The sequence below is a fragment of the Schistocerca nitens genome, chromosome 9, assembly GCF_023898315.1.
Source record: "Schistocerca nitens isolate TAMUIC-IGC-003100 chromosome 9, iqSchNite1.1, whole genome shotgun sequence".
In the NCBI taxonomy this organism is placed as follows: Eukaryota; Metazoa; Arthropoda; class Insecta; order Orthoptera; family Acrididae; genus Schistocerca; species Schistocerca nitens.
The window spans coordinates 53,949,287-53,967,823 of record NC_064622.1 but is presented as its reverse complement, the minus strand read 5'-3'; the positions used below and the strand labels follow the sequence as shown (position 1 = coordinate 53,967,823).

Here is an 18,537-nt window from a genome sequence, read left to right as displayed (position 1 = left end):
TGTAGGTAAATGGATGGTAAACAAACGGCAAATGAATAAAAATGTAGGTAAATATAGGCAAATGAATGGAAAACGAGGACAACAGAAATCGACAATGATAAGTAGGGAGATGGAGGGCATCGAAGAAAATCAACTTATTTCAAGCAAATATCATAGAACAAGATGGAAACTTTGAGGACAACAGGATGGACCATAATAAAACTGTCTATATTTTTATATACATTAAATGGACAATAATTTAGACAACATAGAGCAGGCAGTAAAGGCATATACTAAACGTAGTGTGTTGAAGGACATGACCGAATATGATATGAAGTTATCTAAACCAAGACTGACTTGTAAGAAGTTTATAAACAAGGATCCACATAATACATATTATTAAGACACAAGCAACAATGGTATAAAGAACAGTACAGAAAATGTAGGGAATGAAAAATAGAATATGGAAAGAATTTAGGTAAACCAAGATCAGCCTGTAAGAAAAGTTCAAACAATGGTCGTGTGAGTAGATATATATCTAAAAAAGTCTGTAACACATAGGATAGTATGGAAAATATGCAGACTGATATGGAATGCAAACAGGAAAGTGACCCACAGGAAGGTATAGAGAACAACGACACAAACTGCAGCAATTCGGAAAGTCTGGAAATATGTACTCCATGTAACGTTATGAAGAATTTAAACTGTTTTGAGAAAAATCAGAGAAAGACTTTGTCTACTTGTTGACGTTGTAGAAAATTAAGGATGTCAGAGAATAAGGCCAAAACAAGCTGATTTCTAAAGCTTGATCCTTTTCTGAGAAATACGAAGCTTAGTTAAAAATCCATCAAAAAACTTACCAATCAGTTTTGACAAAAAAAATCTGAAAAGACAAGAAATAGGTTCTCCTAAATGAGCTCATTACACTTGCGGAAAATTAAGAAAATACTGGAATTGTCCCGTATCTGCACATGCATGGACTTCTGAAGGGGAATGAAGAATTTATCAGAAAATAAAAAAAAAATTAAAATTTTTGTAAATCTTGCTTTAGGGAGAAGTACAAAAAATACGGAAAAAGGGAAAATCTTGACATCTGTCATGACTTGTCGTGTCTGAAGGGACTAACAGGCGGTAACTTTTACTTTCGATCGACACATACTTCATGTTTTGTATGAACTGTACTTCCGAATAAGTGGAAAATGATTGCAATAGGTTCAAAGTATTTTTCAGGTTTGGGAAGCTAGAGAGTGAAAGATATTTTAAAAAATGCTTTGTTTCTTGTAGTAATTGGAATTACGGATACGTTTACATAAAATTTTTCGGTGTTGACGACTCGATAAGTGCTGTACATAGTTGACTCAACAATTCGTACCGGAAAAATATGTGTTTAAATACAGGTGTTAAAACTGCTTAAATATAAAACTGAACGAAAAATTCAATAGTCCGCTGTAGCTGTATTTATTTAATTCGATTAGAGACCCACAAAACAGGTTTCGCAACTTTCTAGTTACGTCTTCTGGTGTATATCCGTACAGAAACGTTTATAAATTTCATGATAGGGAAATGAAGTTATCTGAGACATCTTAAGGTACTGAGTGAACAGACTTGAACAAGGAAGAAAATTTTACTCATATGATAAGAAAACTAGATGTGGATCAAACACTCTTCACAAAGAACGGGCCTATACGCATTTACTAAAGAAAGAATGTAATTTCATACCAACAGACGGTTACTTACAAGTGCTGTATCATATGTTGTTGGAGGTTGTCATATAATGTCACAAAGTAACACTTGACGTAGCTAGGAAAAGCTCTCAGTCTCCCTCAACTGATAAAAACAATCATCAATGATGAACGTCCAATCTACAAAACGAAGGAATAGAGTTAAGAATCAGAAACTTATCCTTGACTTAAAACGGTGAAGCAGTAACTAAAACGAAAAAGAGGTGGGGATAGTCCACAAGCAACATGGAACAACGGCAAAAAACGAGACTGACCTGTGTTATAAGTAAGAACCGTCAACACTTTACCGATTAAAACATGTTCCTGTCGTCCTGTCTCGAGCAACAGATGAAGTCCCTCTCGTAAATATTATGCAGAAGTGATTGTAGGATGAAATAAAGTTAGGGATGATAACTAATAAGATTTATGTATTGAAATCCACTGAAGAATTATTTTAACATTTCTTGCGGGCCACCAATGATTGAAAGGAAGAAGCTTTTGGTGACGATCAAACTTACCGAGAGCCGAGACCCTTGCGTTTGTTTGTCACCAACACAATATTAACGGTGGAAGGTGACAACACAAACTACGACGTGTCTAGTGCGTTGTCGGAGCGCGTGCGGTTACGGAGGCGGTTAAGGACATCGAGATAACGCGTGGAACACGGAAGATAATGGAAGCGCGCAGCTACTGCTATGCTGAGGAACTGCGGTCGGCACGCGAACCCTTACACTCTGTTATCTGTAGTACACAAAATCTGAACGTGGGTGATAACTAATATAACGACTTTACTAAAGCGAAAATTTTAAAATTGCTACTTATTTCTGCATCATTGAAACAGTGAATACATTAAATATATCAGATGACGTACATGTAAACTTAGATTTTAACACTGAAAACCTGTAATAAGGTAAGCAGCTAGTTGGATGCTGAGAACTCTTACTTCAAAAACTCAGTCGGAATTGGCTATGAAATTTTCGTGTCCTAATTCCGTTTAGTTGTTGAGAGTGTTATCAGAATACTGTCTTATGGAATTATATATATATATATATATATATATATATATATATATATATATATATATATATCCTCAATCACATTGAAAACACCGCCATTTCTCTCTTTCTGCGATATCTCTAAGTTATTGAGGAGATACTGCACACAGAGAGAAAGGGCGGTGTTTCAAATGTGCCTCAGGAGATACAAATGGTGGTCAGACAAAGTCTGAAAAGCTCGCATGAGTGTCGCAGGGTAGCTTGTAACGCGAAGTAATTTTAACGAAAAAAACGCACGTTGCGCCATTTCCGAGTTAATTACACTACTGGCCATTAACATTTCTACACCATGAAGATGACGTACTACAGACGCGAAGTTTAACCGACAGGAAGAAGATGCTGTGATAAGCAAATGATTAGCTTTTCGGAGCATTCACACAAGTTTGGCGCCGGTGGCGACACCTACAACGTGCTGACATGAGGAAAGTTTCCAAGCGATTTCTCATACACAAACAGCAGTTGACCGGCGTTGCCTGGTGAAACGTTGCTGTGATGTATCGTGTAAGGAGGAGAAATGCGTACCATCACGATTCCGACTTTGATAAAGGTAGGTTTGTACCCTATCGCGATTGCGGTTTACCGTATCGCGACATTGCTGCTCGCCTTGGTCGAGATCCAATCACTGTTAGCAGAATATGGAATCGGTGGGTTCAGGAGGGTAATGCGGAACGCCGTGCTGGATCCGAACGGTCTCGTATCACTAGCAGTCGAGATGACAGGCATCTTATCCGCATGGCTGTAACGGATCGTGCAGCCACGTCTCGAGTCCTGTGTCAACAGATGGGCACGTTTGCAAGACAACAACCATCTGCACGAACATTTCCACGACGCTTGCAGCAAAGGACTAACAGCTCGGAGACCATGGCTGCGGTTACCCATGACACTGCATTACAGACAAGGGCGCCTGCGGTGGTGTACTGAACGACGAACCTGGGTGCACGAATGGCAAAAGGTCATTTTCTCGGATGAATCCAGGTTCTGTTTACAGCATCATGATGGTCGCATCAGTGTTTGGCGACATCGCGGTGAACGCACGTGGGAAGCGTGTATTCGTCATCGCCATACTGGCGTATCAGCCGGCGTGATGGTATGGAGTGCCATTGGTTACACGTCTCGGTAACCTCTTGTTCGCATTGACGACACTTTGAACAGTGGACGTTACATTTCAGATGTGTTACTAGCCGTGACTATACCCTTCATTCGATCCCTGCGAAACCCTACATTTCAGCAGGATAACGCACGACCGCATGTTGCAAGTCCTGTACGGGCCTGTTCGACTGCTGTCCTCGCCAGTGCATTCTTCAGATCTCTCACCAATTGAAAACGTCTGGTCAATGGTGGCCGAGCAACTGGCTCGTCACAATGCGCCAGTCACTACTCTTGATGACCTGTGGTATCGTGTTGAAGCTGCTTGGGCAGCTGTACCTGTACACGTCAGCCAAGCTCTGTTTGACTCAATGCCCAGGCCTATCAAGGACGTTATTACGGCCAGAGGTGGTTGTTCTGGTTACTGATTTGTCAGAATCTATGCACCCAAATTGCTTGAAAATGTAATCACATGTCAGTTTTAGTATAATATATTTGTCCAATGAATACCCGTTTATCATCTGCATTTCTTCTTGGTGTAGCAATTTTAATGGCCAGTAGTGTAGCATTGAAGTTAGCCACTCAGGCCGTTGCTTGCGCATATCCTAGCGGCCCGGCAGAGACGATGTCGCAAAACGTGTTACTCGTCTGATTACTTAAAACAGCAAAGAAAGCAATACAAAAACTGGACATGGGACGATACAAAGGTTGAGCAGTGTCGTTCAGTATCATCTCCGCTATGAGTACAACTGAAGCTAATTAAAAATGGCTGGCCGCTTGAATTTGCCCGAGCAACTGTATGATTGGCTTATTTCAATGCTAATTAACTCGGAAACGGAGCAAGAACTATTTCGCAGCACAACCTACCCTGCAACATCCTTACAATTTTTTCAACTTTTTCTGGCCACCCTGTATATGGCAAAGTCCATAAGATAGTCCTGTGATTATTCAAAAGAAAAATGTAGCAATTTCAAAACATTGTTGTATTAGTATCACCTCAGTTCGATTTCCTTAACTGTCTTAGTACCCGGACGGTAGTTACCGCACACGCGTCGACAACGCACTGAACACCTCGTAGCTTGTCTTGTGCTACGATTAGAAATTATCTTAGCGAGAAACACACATAAGCTTCTTGCTATGGGTCACAGGTGCCCCAAAAGCATGTTAAAAACAGCTTTTCAATACATTAATTTTATTAGTTTCCATCAAAAACTTTATTTTATGCTTCAATCACTCCAGGATTCAATATTTTCCTGGATAATACATACGAGAGACATCATATGTTGCTTGACCCAGGATCACAGGATCATATTTTAATCGGCAAAATGGTGACGGTTCGTGATTCTACTACGCGTCAGTCTCGGATTTTGGCTTTGTTTCACGTTGATTGTGGACAAACCCACTTCTTTTTCATTTTAGTTTCTGCTTCACTGTTATCAGCCAAGGATCAATTTCTCATTCTTAATTCCAGTTCTTCGTTTTTTAGACTACACATTCATCTCTTGTGATGGTTTTTATCAATTGAGGAAGACTGGGGATTTTCCTTAGCCACGCCAACTGTTATTTTGTGACATTATGTAATAACCCCGTACACCACATGACATAGAATTTGCAAGTAATCTTCTGTTGGTAGGAAATTACATTTCTTTTATTAACTACGTACAGGACCGTTCTTTGTGAGGCGCTTTGATCCACATCTAGTTTCCCAACAAGATGAGTACAATTTCCTTCCTCGTTTAAGTCCATTCATCCAGTAATTTAAGAAATCTGAGATAACTTCACTTCCCCATCATCAAATGTATAAACTTTTCTTGTACAGCTACATCCCAGAAGATACAACTTGAAAGTTGCGTAACCGGTTTTGTAGGTCTCTAACAGACTTAAATAAATACAGCTACAGCGGACTATTCCACTTCTCATTCAGTTTTATATTTTAGTATTTTTAACACCTGTTTTAGTGCATGAATTGGTCTATCAGTTTTGTATAACCACTTAAGCTGTAGCTGCCCCAGCTTTGAAATTTTCTATAACGATAGGCTCTACTTTAACTTTTATTCGTGAACATTTCTAACCAGACTAAAGTGATGGACAAATTCTTTACTTCTTGAGGCAACATAGTCTAATAAACTACAAGAGTGAAGATGCTTCGGGTAACGTATGATTAGACAGCCGTGTACTAACCGATTTTTTATCTACGTTAAGGGCTCACTAGATAAGGTAGTTTCTGCATTATGAGTCAACAATGAAGAAGAAGACGAACTAGAAGACTTAAATTTGTTTAAATTTTTTCAAGAATCTTTCTTCAGGAAGTGCGTCTACGTGACTTCATACGCAGATTTTCTGAAGACTTGTAGAAGATTTGATCCAGAGATGAAAGACAGATATCTTAGAATTTCTTTATAACAAACGTAATAAAAGACAGAAATGAGTTGAAGAGACAGATGATAAACAGCATGAGATGTTTTGAGATTTTTAGCAGATTTGCGTACCGATCCAGAGATGAAAGACAGATATCTTAGGATTTCTTTATAACAAACGTAATAAAAGACAGAAATGAGTTGAAGAGACAGATGATAAACAACATGAGATGTTTTGAGATTTTTAGCAGATTTGCGTACCGATCCAGAGATGAAAGACAGATATCTTAGGATTTCTTTATAACAAACGTAATAAAAGACAGAAATGAGTTGAAGAGACAGATGATAAACAACATGAGATGTTTTGAGATTTTTAGCAGATTTGCGTACCGATCCAGAGATGAAAGACAGATATCTTAGGATTTCTTTATAACAAACGTAATAAAAGACAGAAATGAGTTGAAGAGACAGATGATAAACAACATGAGATGTTTTGAGATTTTTAGCAGATTTGCGTACCGAGAGCAACTAGCTGAATGATATTTACGACATAGAACTCGAAGACGAAGAGAATACCGTAATTTAGAAGGCGTTTTCCTCACACAAATTGACCAATTTGTGGAAGAAAACCTCAAAATCAGGTACCTTCTCGAGGAGAAAAGAATTCTTTAGAACCAATATCGGTATACCACGCAACAAGTGGTTGTTTACTACCGTTGTGTGCAAGAAAACTGATAATTTCCACAGGAACACGAATGTCACTAGACTAGAGTTTACCCAACATCAGTCATTGTTGCAGAGGAAATTGCATGTGAAAACACTGTCTTTCGTTCTCCTTCAAAAGTATCGGTGCTCCTAGGATCGGTCAAAGACGACTTAGTGTTGTTCAAAGTGGATGTTAATAAGATTCCGTGCGAGTGCGGCAAATCACATACGGGGCAAACGACGTGGACTGTTCTGGAACGCACAGTGGAACACAAAGGATAGACTCCACTCCTCCGAGCCGGCATATCCGATTTCGCAGAACGCTGTGTTCCTATTGGGCATTCGATGAAATAAGGTGCATCAGAGATTGTGGCACTGGCTTCAAACTTTTGGAACTCAGTTATCGAAGAAACGGTGGACGGCACTTTCCAGTCCGATTCTGCATGGAGTCCTGTCATAGAAACACTTCGTGCTCTGCGTGGCTGGCGCCGTTCAGCTATTTTAAAGCGTCAAGATGATGATTCGGACATCGACGAGGAGAGTTTTCACGTCGAAGTGCGCCCTCAGTAGTTCACAGGTCTGCAAGCAAGCAACGCATGAGCAGCTACATCTAGCAGCGTCCGGGTCTTAAATAGATGAGCTACGCGTTTTTCTCTCCAGTATACATCTTCACCGAAATATCGTGACGGAAAGTCACTGGCACCCAGCAGTTCGCCCGAACTTTTATGGAACGCTCTATACACTGAGAATGTATTGAATTTCACTTTCTTCAAAACTGTTACACTAAAAGTACGTCGTCTTTCCTGCAGGTATTTCCATTTGAGTTCGCAGAGCATTTTCATTATGCTCACCTGTTAATTGCAGCTATTTGTTGTGGACTTCAGGCCACAGACTAGTTTGGTGGAGCTCTCCAGGCTAGTCTAACCTGTGCAAACATCTCCGAGTACCTACTGCAACCTGTGTCCTACCGAAACTGCTTACTATATTCATCTCTTGGTCTGCCTCTACAATTTGCTCCCCACCCCACACTTACAGGACCGTTCTCCACAACTAAATTGGTGATCCCTTGATGCCTCAGAATATGCCCTAGCAACTGATCCCCTCTTCTAGTCAGGTTGTGCCACAAAATACTTTGCTCCCAAATTCTGTTCACTACTACCTAATTAGTTACGTAATCGCAATCTACCTACGTAATGTTCAGCATTTTTCTGTAGCATTACATTTCAAAAGCTTCTGTTCTCTTCATGTGCAAACTGTTTATCATGAATGGTCCACTTCCATACATGGCTACATTCCATACAGATACACTACTGGCCATTAAAATTGCTACACCAAGACGAAATGCAGATGATAAACGGGTATTCATTGGACAAATATGTTATACTAGAACTGACATGTGATTACATTTTCACGCAATTTTGGTGCATAGCTCTTGAGAAATCAGTACCCAGAACAACCACCTCTGGCCGTAATAACGTCCTTGATATGCCTGGTCATTGAGTCAAACAGAGCTTGGATGGCGTGTACAGGTCAGCTTCAACAATATACCACAGTTCATCAAGAGTAGTGACTGGCGTATTGTGATGAGCCAGATGCTCGACCACCACTGACCAGACGTTTTCAATTGGTGAAAATTCTGAAGAATGTGCTGGCCAGGGCAGCAGTCGAACATTTTCTGTATCCAGAAAGGCCCGTACAGGGCCTGCAACATGCGGTCGTGCATTATCTTGCTAAAATGTAGGGTTTCGCAGGGATCGAATGAAGGGTAGAGCCACGGGTCCTAACACATCTGAAATGTAATGTCCACTGTTCAAAGTGCCGTCAGTGCGAACACGAGGAGACCGAGACGTGTAACCAATGGCACTCCATACCATCACACCGGCTGATACGCCAGTATGGCGATGACGAATACACGCTTCCAATGTGCGTTCACCGCGATGTCGCCTAACACGGATGCGACCATCATGATGCTGTAAACAGAACCTGGATTCATCCCAAAGAATGAAGTTTTGCCATTCGTGTACCCAGGTTCGTCGTTGAGTACACCATCACATGCGCTCCTGTCTGTGATGCAGCGTCAAGGTTAACCGCAGCCATGGTCGCCGAGCTGATAGTCCATGCTGCTGCAAACATCGTCGAAATGTTCGTGCAGATGGTTGTTGTCTTGCAATCGTCCCCATCTGTTGGCTCAGGAATCGAGACGTGGCTGCACGATCCGTTACAGCCATGCGGATAAGATGCCTGTTATCTCGACTGCTAGTGATACGAGGCCGTTGGGATCCAGCACGGCGTTCCGTATTACCCTCCTGAACCCACCGATTCCATACCCTGCTAACAGTCATTGGATCTCGACCGACGCGAGCAGCAATGTCGCGATACGATAAACCGCAATCGCGATAGGCTACAATCCGACGTTTATCAAAGTCTGAAACGTGATGGTACGCATTTCTCCTCCCTACATGAGGCATCACAACAACGTTTCACCAGGCAACGCCGGTCAACTGCTGTTTGTGTATGAGAAATCGGTTGGAAACTTTTTCCTCATGTCAGCACGTTGTAGGTGTCGCCACCGGTGCCAACCTTGTGTGAATGCTCTGAAAAGCTAATCATTTGCATATCACAGCATCTTCTTCCTTTCGGTTAAATTTCGCGTCTGTAGCGCGTCATCTTCGTGGTGTAGCAGTTTTAATGGCCAGTTGTGTAGTTTCAGAAAAGACTTCCTGACACTTAAATCTATACTACATGTTAACAAATTTCTCTTCTTCAGAAACACTTGTCTTGCCGTTGCCAGTCTACATTTTATATCCTTTCTACATGGACCATATCAGTTATTTTGCTACCCAAATAGCAAAACTCATCTACTACATGAATGTGTCTCATTTCCTAATCTAATTCCCTCAGCGTAACCAGATTTAATTCGACTCCATTCCATTATTCTCATTTTGCTTTTGTTGATGCTCATCTACGACTTTAAGTGTCTCATTCAATTCTACTGCATTCCATTATCCTCGTTTTCCTTTTGTTGATGTTTATCTTATATCCTCCTTTCAAGACCCTGTCTTATATCCTCTTCCAAGCCGCTTGTGTTCTGAGAGAACTACAAACCTTAAAGTTTTTCTGTCTTCTCCCTGGCCTTTAATTCCTACTCCAAAATTTTCTTATGTGTCCTTTACTGCTCGCTCAGTGTACAGATGGAGCTATCGGTAACAATTCTATCAACCTCTGAATTTTTTGCATCTGGTAGGAATCCCAAATACTCGAGTAGTGCTCAAGACTGGGTAATTAGCTGTTCTGTATATTGCCCCCTTTACAGATATGCCTCAATTTTCTAGAATCCTCCCAACAAACCGAAGTCGAAAATTCGCCTTCCCTACAGTGTGCTGGATCTATTTATTTTCTGCCTTGATGTGTAGTCAACGTTAATATTCCAGGCAGCGTACTACTAATATTGTGTTGGAACGTAACACAGTTATTTTTCCTTCTCATTTACACTAACTTACAGTTTTCTACATTTAGAGCAACTGCATCACACTGAACAGAAATTACATCCAAGTCATGGTGTACGCTCCACAGTCACTCAACGATGACACTTCCGCGTACACTACTGCATCATCAAGCAATAGCTGCAGATTGCTCCTGTCCATCAAATCATTTGAGTATAAATGTATAGAGACAACAAGACTGCTGCTGTGATACTTCCCAGTGAAGCTCCAGATAACACCCTTGCCCCTGGCTAGCACTTGCCTTCCGGACAAAGTACTGGGTGCCTCTAGTGTATGTAAGAGAATGTTTCATTATAAACAACGGAAGTATTTCGAGAAATCAGAATTTGCTTATTCGTTAACCTCAGCCAGAACAACACGTACGGCCGGCCGGTGTGACCGAGCGGTTCTAGGCGCTTCAGTCTGGAACCGCGCTGCCGCTATGGTCGCAGGTTCGAATCCTGCCTCCGGCATAGATGTGTGTGATGTCCTTAGGTTAGTTAGGTTTAAGTAGATCTAAGTTCTAGGGGACTGATGACCTCAGATGTTATGTCCCATAGTGCTCAGAGCCCTTTGAACCTTGTGAACAACAGGGACGGACTCACTTTTCACTGTCTGAGACTCGTAAGATCTGTCAAGTGTGCTACATCCCTTCATATCTGCAAGATTAGATACATGTTCAGATGTAGACGACGACATATCAAATCGCGAGCGACAAACGGAAATTTTCAGCAAGAGCGAGCAGTGAGAAACGAGGCAAGTGCGTCAAAGTTTTGAAAAAATGAGTAACATTTCGATGTAATAATCTCACGATTTTCTTAAAGAATATCAGACAAAAGTTTGAATAGAATTTTCTCTAGCCCCCAGCCGTGTCGGTTGGCTATACACGTAGGGGAATTACGCTGATGATTGCGCTAAACCATTTTATTGCGGTAGATTGCCGTTAGAGCAAGCACTTTTACTGTAATTGCCTAAAGATAACTACTGCTCTGTTATGTAATGTTTCAGGTAGGGAATTCCTTATGGCTCATAAGACATCGCTGGGCACTTACTTTCCATTAATGTTTTACTCGATGTACAAAACTGAATATGTAGTCAAGTACTGACAATAATTTAAACGTTTTGTAATTGCGGGACCTGTAAGTATAAGTTAAGATTGGCTGCCGCTTCTCAGTATTATGCTAGGAATTTGAACTATTTTCTGTCTGTCTCAGGGTAACCACACGAATGATCAGCAACTCCATGAATGGGTTAAGAACATGAAACATTTGAGAAACATACTTGACACGAAATTGAGGGGTTGGCTACATGACGTACAAGCCGTCAGCGAGCTGATAATGAACTACAAGATAGAAGAAGAGAAAGACCAGCCTGGGAATTATGTATTCAGGTAACAGCCAATCTACGTTCAAACCTTTATCAAACTCATTATGGTTGATGGACATTTATTTCACTTTAGTCCCTGGGAAGTATTCATTACTGTTATGCAAACTACTGATATCATTTAATCAAGGAAAGAAGACAATAGTGTAGGAGACGAATACAGTAAATTTTTCAGATTGTGTTTAGTCTTCAATTTTTGTGTTTGTGTTTATTCTTAAAATGAGCCACACATTACGGAGCAGATAAGCAGACCACGCCATTTCAATCAACGGCATTATTACTTTGACTAGAGATAATACCGTTGCTGCCAGATACTATCTAAGTTTTCATAATTTATGGAAGCACTGATATCATGGGAAAACGTTTTTACCGGACACTAAGTCGTTTACATAGTACTACCGTAAGAAACTATCACTCATGACAAAATAAATTAGTCTCCTCCAGCGGAAATCACGCTAAAACCGTGTAATACTGCCTCTAGCCTTGATAACCACAGGAATGTGACGAGGAAGAAAGTCCACACGTTATGTCACTCTCTGTAAATGAGGAGAAAAGTAGAGCAGTGCTCGGGATTAAACAAAAATGTGGAGGGATCGTCTGAATGGATATGGTGATTTACGTGCTTCTTATACCTTGCGCTGTGATTAGCGTGTTTAAATACATTCATATTCACAGCATAAAACGTTAACATTGGAAATTGGGAGCAAATTGGGCAACGTGTACGTCTCTGTACAAGTGGACATATGGGGCCACGGAGGGCAGTGGTCAGGACAGGAACGTCGACGCTCACGAATATACACTACTGGCCATTAAAATTGCTACACCAAGAATAAATGCAGATGATAAACGGGTATTCATTTGACAAATATATTGTACTACAACTGAAATGTGATTACATTTTCACGCAATTTGGGTGCATAGATCCTGAGAAAACAGTACCCAGAAAAACAACCTCTGGCCGTAATAACGGCCTTGATACGCCTGGGCATTGAGTCAAACAGAGCTTGGATGGCGTATACAGGTACAGCTGCCCATGCAGCTTCAACACGATACCACAGTTCATCAAGAGTAGTGACTGGCGCATTGTGACGAGCCAGTTGCTCGGCCACCATTGACCAGACGTTTTCAATTGGTGAGAGATCTGGAGAATGCGCTGGCGACGGCAGCAGTCGAACATTTTCTGTATCCAGAAAGGGCCGTACAGGACCTGCAACATGCGGTCGTGCGTTATCCTGCTGAAATGTAGGGTTTCGCAGGGATCGAATGAAGGGTAGAGGCACGGATCGTAACACATCTGAAATGTAACGTCCACTGTTCAAAATGCGAACAAGAGGTGACCGAGACGTGTAACCAGTGGCACCCCATACCATCACGCCGGATGATACGCCATTACGGCGATGACAATTACACGCTTCCAATGTACGTTAACCGCGATGTCACCAAACACGGATGCGACCATCATGATTCTGTAAACAGAACCTGGATTCATCCGAAAAACTGAAGTTCTCCCATTCGTGCACCGAGGTTCGTCTTCGGGTACACCATCGCAGGCGCTCCTGTCTGTGATGCAGCGTCGAGGGTCACCGCAGCCATGGTCTCTGAGCTAATAGTCCATGCTGCCGCAAACGTCGTCGAACTCTTCCTGCAGATGGTCGTTGTCTTGCAAACGTCCCCATCTGTTGACTCAGGGATCGAGACATGGCTGCACGATCCGTTACAGCCATACGGATAAGATGCCTGTCATCTCGACTGATAGTGATACGAGGCCATTGGGATCCAGCACGGCGTTCCGTATTACCCTCCTGAACCCACCGATTCCATATTCTGCTAACAGTCATTGGATCTCGATCAACGCGAGCAGCAATATCGCGATACGATAAACCGCAATCGGGATAGGCTAGAATACGACCTTTATCGCCGGCCGCAGTGCTCTCGCGGGTTCTAGGCGCTCAATCCGGAACCGCGCGACTGCTACGGTCGCAGGTTCGAATCCTGCCTCGGGCATGGATGTGTGTGATGTCCTTAGGTTAGTTAGGTTTAATTAGTTCTAAGTTCTAGGGGACTGATGACCATAGATGTTAAGTCCCATAGTGCTCAGAGCCATTTGAACCGTTTTTGGACGACCTTTATCAAAGTCGGAAACGTGATGGTACGCATTTCTCCTCCTTACACGAGGCATCACAACAACGTTTCACCAGGCAACGCCGGTAAGCTGCTGTTTGTGTATGAGAAATCGGTTGGAAACTTTCCTCATGTCAGCACGTTGTAGGTGTCGCCACAGGCGCCAACCTTGTGTGAATGCTCTGAAAACCTAATCATCTGCATATCACAGCATCTTCTTCCTGTCGGTTAAATTTCTCGTCTGTAGCACGTCATCTTCGTGGTGTAGCAATTTTAATGGCCAGTACGGTATCTCGGATGTATGAGGCGAAAAGTTCTACTTCACGTAGATCGTAACTTATTGTTGAGAACTGGTTAGTGGCAGGATTGTGGCTCACCAAGCGGTAGAGAGCTTCTCAATACTTACGAGAGTTTATAAATGGTTTGGTGTTCAAATTAGAGAATGTCTGTCACCAGTCTAGGCGAGTTTCTGCATTAACGTTCTGGTAAACGAGTGTATTTGCCAGTGCTGCGTTAGTGTGTCCCCGTCAGGAGTGCGGAGGAAGGAGCAGTAGAGCCTGTGAGATTGTTTGAATGTTTCAAGAGGCCACGTGGTGAAGGGCAGTCAGTTGGATAGATGGGACGAGTGTGTATAGTAGGAGGGCTGTATGCATTCCACCGACAATTCAAGGAGCCGCTGATTGTCGGCGCTGTAATCCAACATGGCGGTGGTGTGAAACTGAAAAACACAAAAGATGTTTGTGGTGGAAAATTTAAAAAAAATAAGCAAGAACTTACTGGCAGGTAATTTAAAAGAAAATGCAAGATTATTGTGGTGGTAAATTTTAAACAAAAATTGTAAGATGGCATTGGTGTGAAATTTCAAAAACCTATCCATGGTGGCAGAGGTACCCCAGGGGCGCTTTGCAGTCCAACCGATATCAGAATCCGAGATGACACCGTGTTAAATGGTATCCAGACGATTAGAACTTAGTGTCATATTCGAAACTATCCAAATAGTATGAATTTACTATCAAACATATATAGAAATATGAACAATACTAAAATATTTCCATCTGAAAAGTAAATAACCATCGCCTGAATTACGTAATTATTTCATTTTCAGCAACTAAAGTTCAGTACATGTACTACATGTGGTGCAAGGCACAGTGGGTGCTTAAATACTTGCATGTCTAAAATGACTGTATTATTTGTCAGAATACATGTGACAATGGTACTGATACAGCTTACAGGTTGAGTTGTATTTGTCAACAGTGTAGAAAATGATGTATTATTTTCCTCCTTCCCTAAACAGGTGTCTGTTCAGTTCGGTTTTGTACTATCAGTAACATAGTGTCATTAAGGTCTAGGAGGAACAGGTTATATATTATAGCAGTTTCTGCTACATGTGCTTTGCGCTGTTACGAAACAAATTAGACGTGCTAATGTCATTGTGGCAGTAAGTTCATAGTCAAGTTATAGCCGTCAAGTGGAGTTATACATTAATTTTATTCTTCTGATAACTGACACTTACAGAAAAATAATTCAGCCTGCATATTTGTATGTGTTGTGAGCTTTTCCAGGTTCGTTTCTGTCCATACCATCATTTTTGACCTTAATAACGTAGTGAGAATTTACATATAGATTGTGACATCTTTTATTTTTGACATATATTTTAGACATGGAACTACTCCAAGTTACACATTTAAGTATATTATTTACGGGAATAACATTGCGACAATAAACAAATATTATCGTGTATGCGTTGCTGTCATAATTTTTCACGTCTTTTGTCAATATTTTAATACTTTATGTTACACTTTTTACATACTTCGACATTTTAGACATAGTAATAACAGTGACATAATGGTTCTTTATATGAATACATATTTGTCGTAAGTAATATATCGTTTTTCATCTACCAATAACACAGGCTCATTTAGACCTAGGAGGAATTGCCAAATGCTACTGTGGAATTGTGGTAAAAAATTGAAATAAGTATTGTATGTGCTTATATATATTTTTGATAAATACTTCAGGTGCTTCAGATACATTTGAAGAATGATCAGTATTACACAATTCACATGAAGAATTATTTTTGACATAGAAGTATTGTGGTGTTGTCAGCATCAGATGGTTTGGATAGTTCTGAACATGGCTCTAAATTCAGATATTTTACATACTTTTGAACATGACGTCATCTTGGCTTATGACGTCAGTAGCACTGTAAAGCATAACTCTGATAGCTGTGACGTCTTTCATTTGTTTCAGGATTTCGACCACTCCTATCCTGCATTTCCTTTTCAATTAACCCCCCGCCATCATCCTGCATTTCCTTTAAAATTTCCCACCAGGTCCATCTTGAATTTTTCAGTGTCCCTGACTTTACACCGGAACACCGTGAATATACAGGTCAGGAACATTAATATAAGTGGAGAAGTATTATTCTGTGTCAGTGAGGAAGCTGTGATGGTTGTCGTGGTGGTATATAGAGGGCGCTCAACAGCGAGGCTGTTAGCATCCATACTTAGCTAGCAGAATATAAGTGTGATTATGTTGTATAAAGAAGTTGTATAGGGTAGGATAACTCAAATTGATATAGATGGTGGCACAGGTGACTTTAGTGTTATAAATTACATGCTGAGTTAAAGTATCCAGCACAGTGATTGAACAGGATACGTGGCCAAATGCAGGTGTTTTTGAGGAATCCAATTGCTAGTCCATATATGGGTGTGCATCAAAGTAATTGGTTCACTACCCCACTTTCGGCATGGCTACAGGATGTGAGTTGTTGATGCACTGTAGGTTGTAGGGAGACATGCAGATCACACGTTGGAGTAAAGCAATGGTAGTTTGTTGATACAGCATTGTGGTGAATTAGGCGCTTTTGAAACATGTTGGAGTAAAGGATAATGTTCTGCTGTTATGCGATTTGGGTTTAGGAAAGTCGTATAGGTAAGTAGTACATTGTAAACATGGTTGATAAACCATCAAAGGTGCAGTTCGTTTTGGGGGTAAATTCAAGTGGATTATAGACTGAGCAGCGAGAGATAATTGATGAAAGGTGTTGGTACATTCGATAAAAAGAATGGTATTGAGGACTACAGTAATAAATTTAAGTTTATATTTGTCTATAGGTTAAGAGGTGACGAGATCATCAGTGGCAACAGTTCGGTGGATTTCACCACTCGTTTGTATAGCGCTCATTGTACTCGAGACATGTAATGGTTGGCAGTAGTAAGGTAAGGTGCGAATGATACCAAGGTGTGTCGCTGATGATGTCAATGATGAACGATCGATGACATCACAGGGTACCACCGCCCACCTTCCTCTTCCCCTGTCTGACGTATGTCAATAGCCCTGTGTATAAAATTGCATGAAAGTAAAAATTTCCTGGAAAATTCAAATTTTGGTAAGAAATTTAAAAAAAAAACCAATTGTGCTACTTATTTCGTGTAGAATCACGTTCGTTGTCCCATGTATCAATTGACGGGAAATTCTAGAATGTAAGATGGGGCACTATCATGCTGGGTGACCTGGAATACTGGGTGCAGCTTTATGACATGACAATCCGAGACTTGGAATACTGGTGCTGCGTTAGTATGACGTTAGAATGCACGTTGTCTGACTTCCAGCCTGGTCATTCTTACACAGCACTGTCATGTCAGAATAAATGTCCAGGAATACTGGGACAGACTTTGTGACGTTAGAATCCGAGATCTAGGACATTGGCACTGTAATATGATATTATCGGAGGCAAATTATATTTGTGCATGTTCAGGAATTCCAACCCCAAAGAAAGCAGGTGTTGACAGATGTGTGAAAATTACCGAACTATCAGTTTAGTAAGTCACAGCTACAAAATAGTAACACGAATTCTTTACAGACGAATGGAAAAACTGGTAGACGCCGACCTCGGGGAAGATCAGTTTGGATTCCGTAGAAATATTGGAACACGTGAGGCAATACTGACCTTACGACTTATCTTAGAAGAAAGATTAAGGAAAGACAAACCTACGTTTCTAGCATTTGTAGACTTAGAGAAAGCTTTTCCCAGTGTTGACTGGAATACTCTCTTTCAAAGTCTGAAGGTGGCAGGGGTAAAATACAGGGAGCGAAAGGCTATTTACAGTTTGTACAGAAACCATATGGCATTTATAAGAGTCGAGGGGCATGAAAGGGGAGCAGTGGTTGGGAAGGGAGTGAGACAAGGTTGTAGCCTCTCCCCGATGTTATTCAATCTGTATATTGAGTAAACAGTAAAGGAAACAAAAGAAAAATACGAAGTAGAATTAAAATCCATGGAGAAGAAATAAAAATTTTGAGGTTCGCCGATGACATTGTAGTTCTGTCAGAGACAGCAAAGGACTTGGAAGAGCAGTTGAACGGAATGGACAGTGTCTTGAAATGAGGATATAAGATGAACGTCAACAAAAGAAAAACGAGGATAATGGAATGTAGTCGAATTAAGTCGGGTGATGCTGAGGGAATTAGATTAGGAAATGAGACACTTAAAATAGTAAAGGAGTTTTGCTATTTGGGGAGCAAAAGAACTCATGATGGTAGAAGTAGAGAAGATATAAAATGTAGACTGGCAATGCCAAGGAAATCGTTTCTGAAGAAGAGAAATTTGTTAACATCGAGTCAGGAAGTCGTTTTTGAAAGTATT

General features: G+C 41.1%; 1 protein-coding gene across 1 annotated transcript in view; it reads left to right on the top strand.

The window, feature by feature from the left end:
- The window catches only part of LOC126203406 (uncharacterized), a 169,160-nt gene that overhangs the window by 101,347 nt on the left and 49,276 nt on the right, over positions 1–18,537 (top strand). Inside the window, exon 5 of the mRNA XM_049937710.1 lies at positions 11,600–11,775. Within this exon, the coding sequence (XP_049793667.1) occupies positions 11,600–11,775 (176 nt within the window). The remainder of the gene's footprint in view (positions 1–11,599; positions 11,776–18,537) is intronic.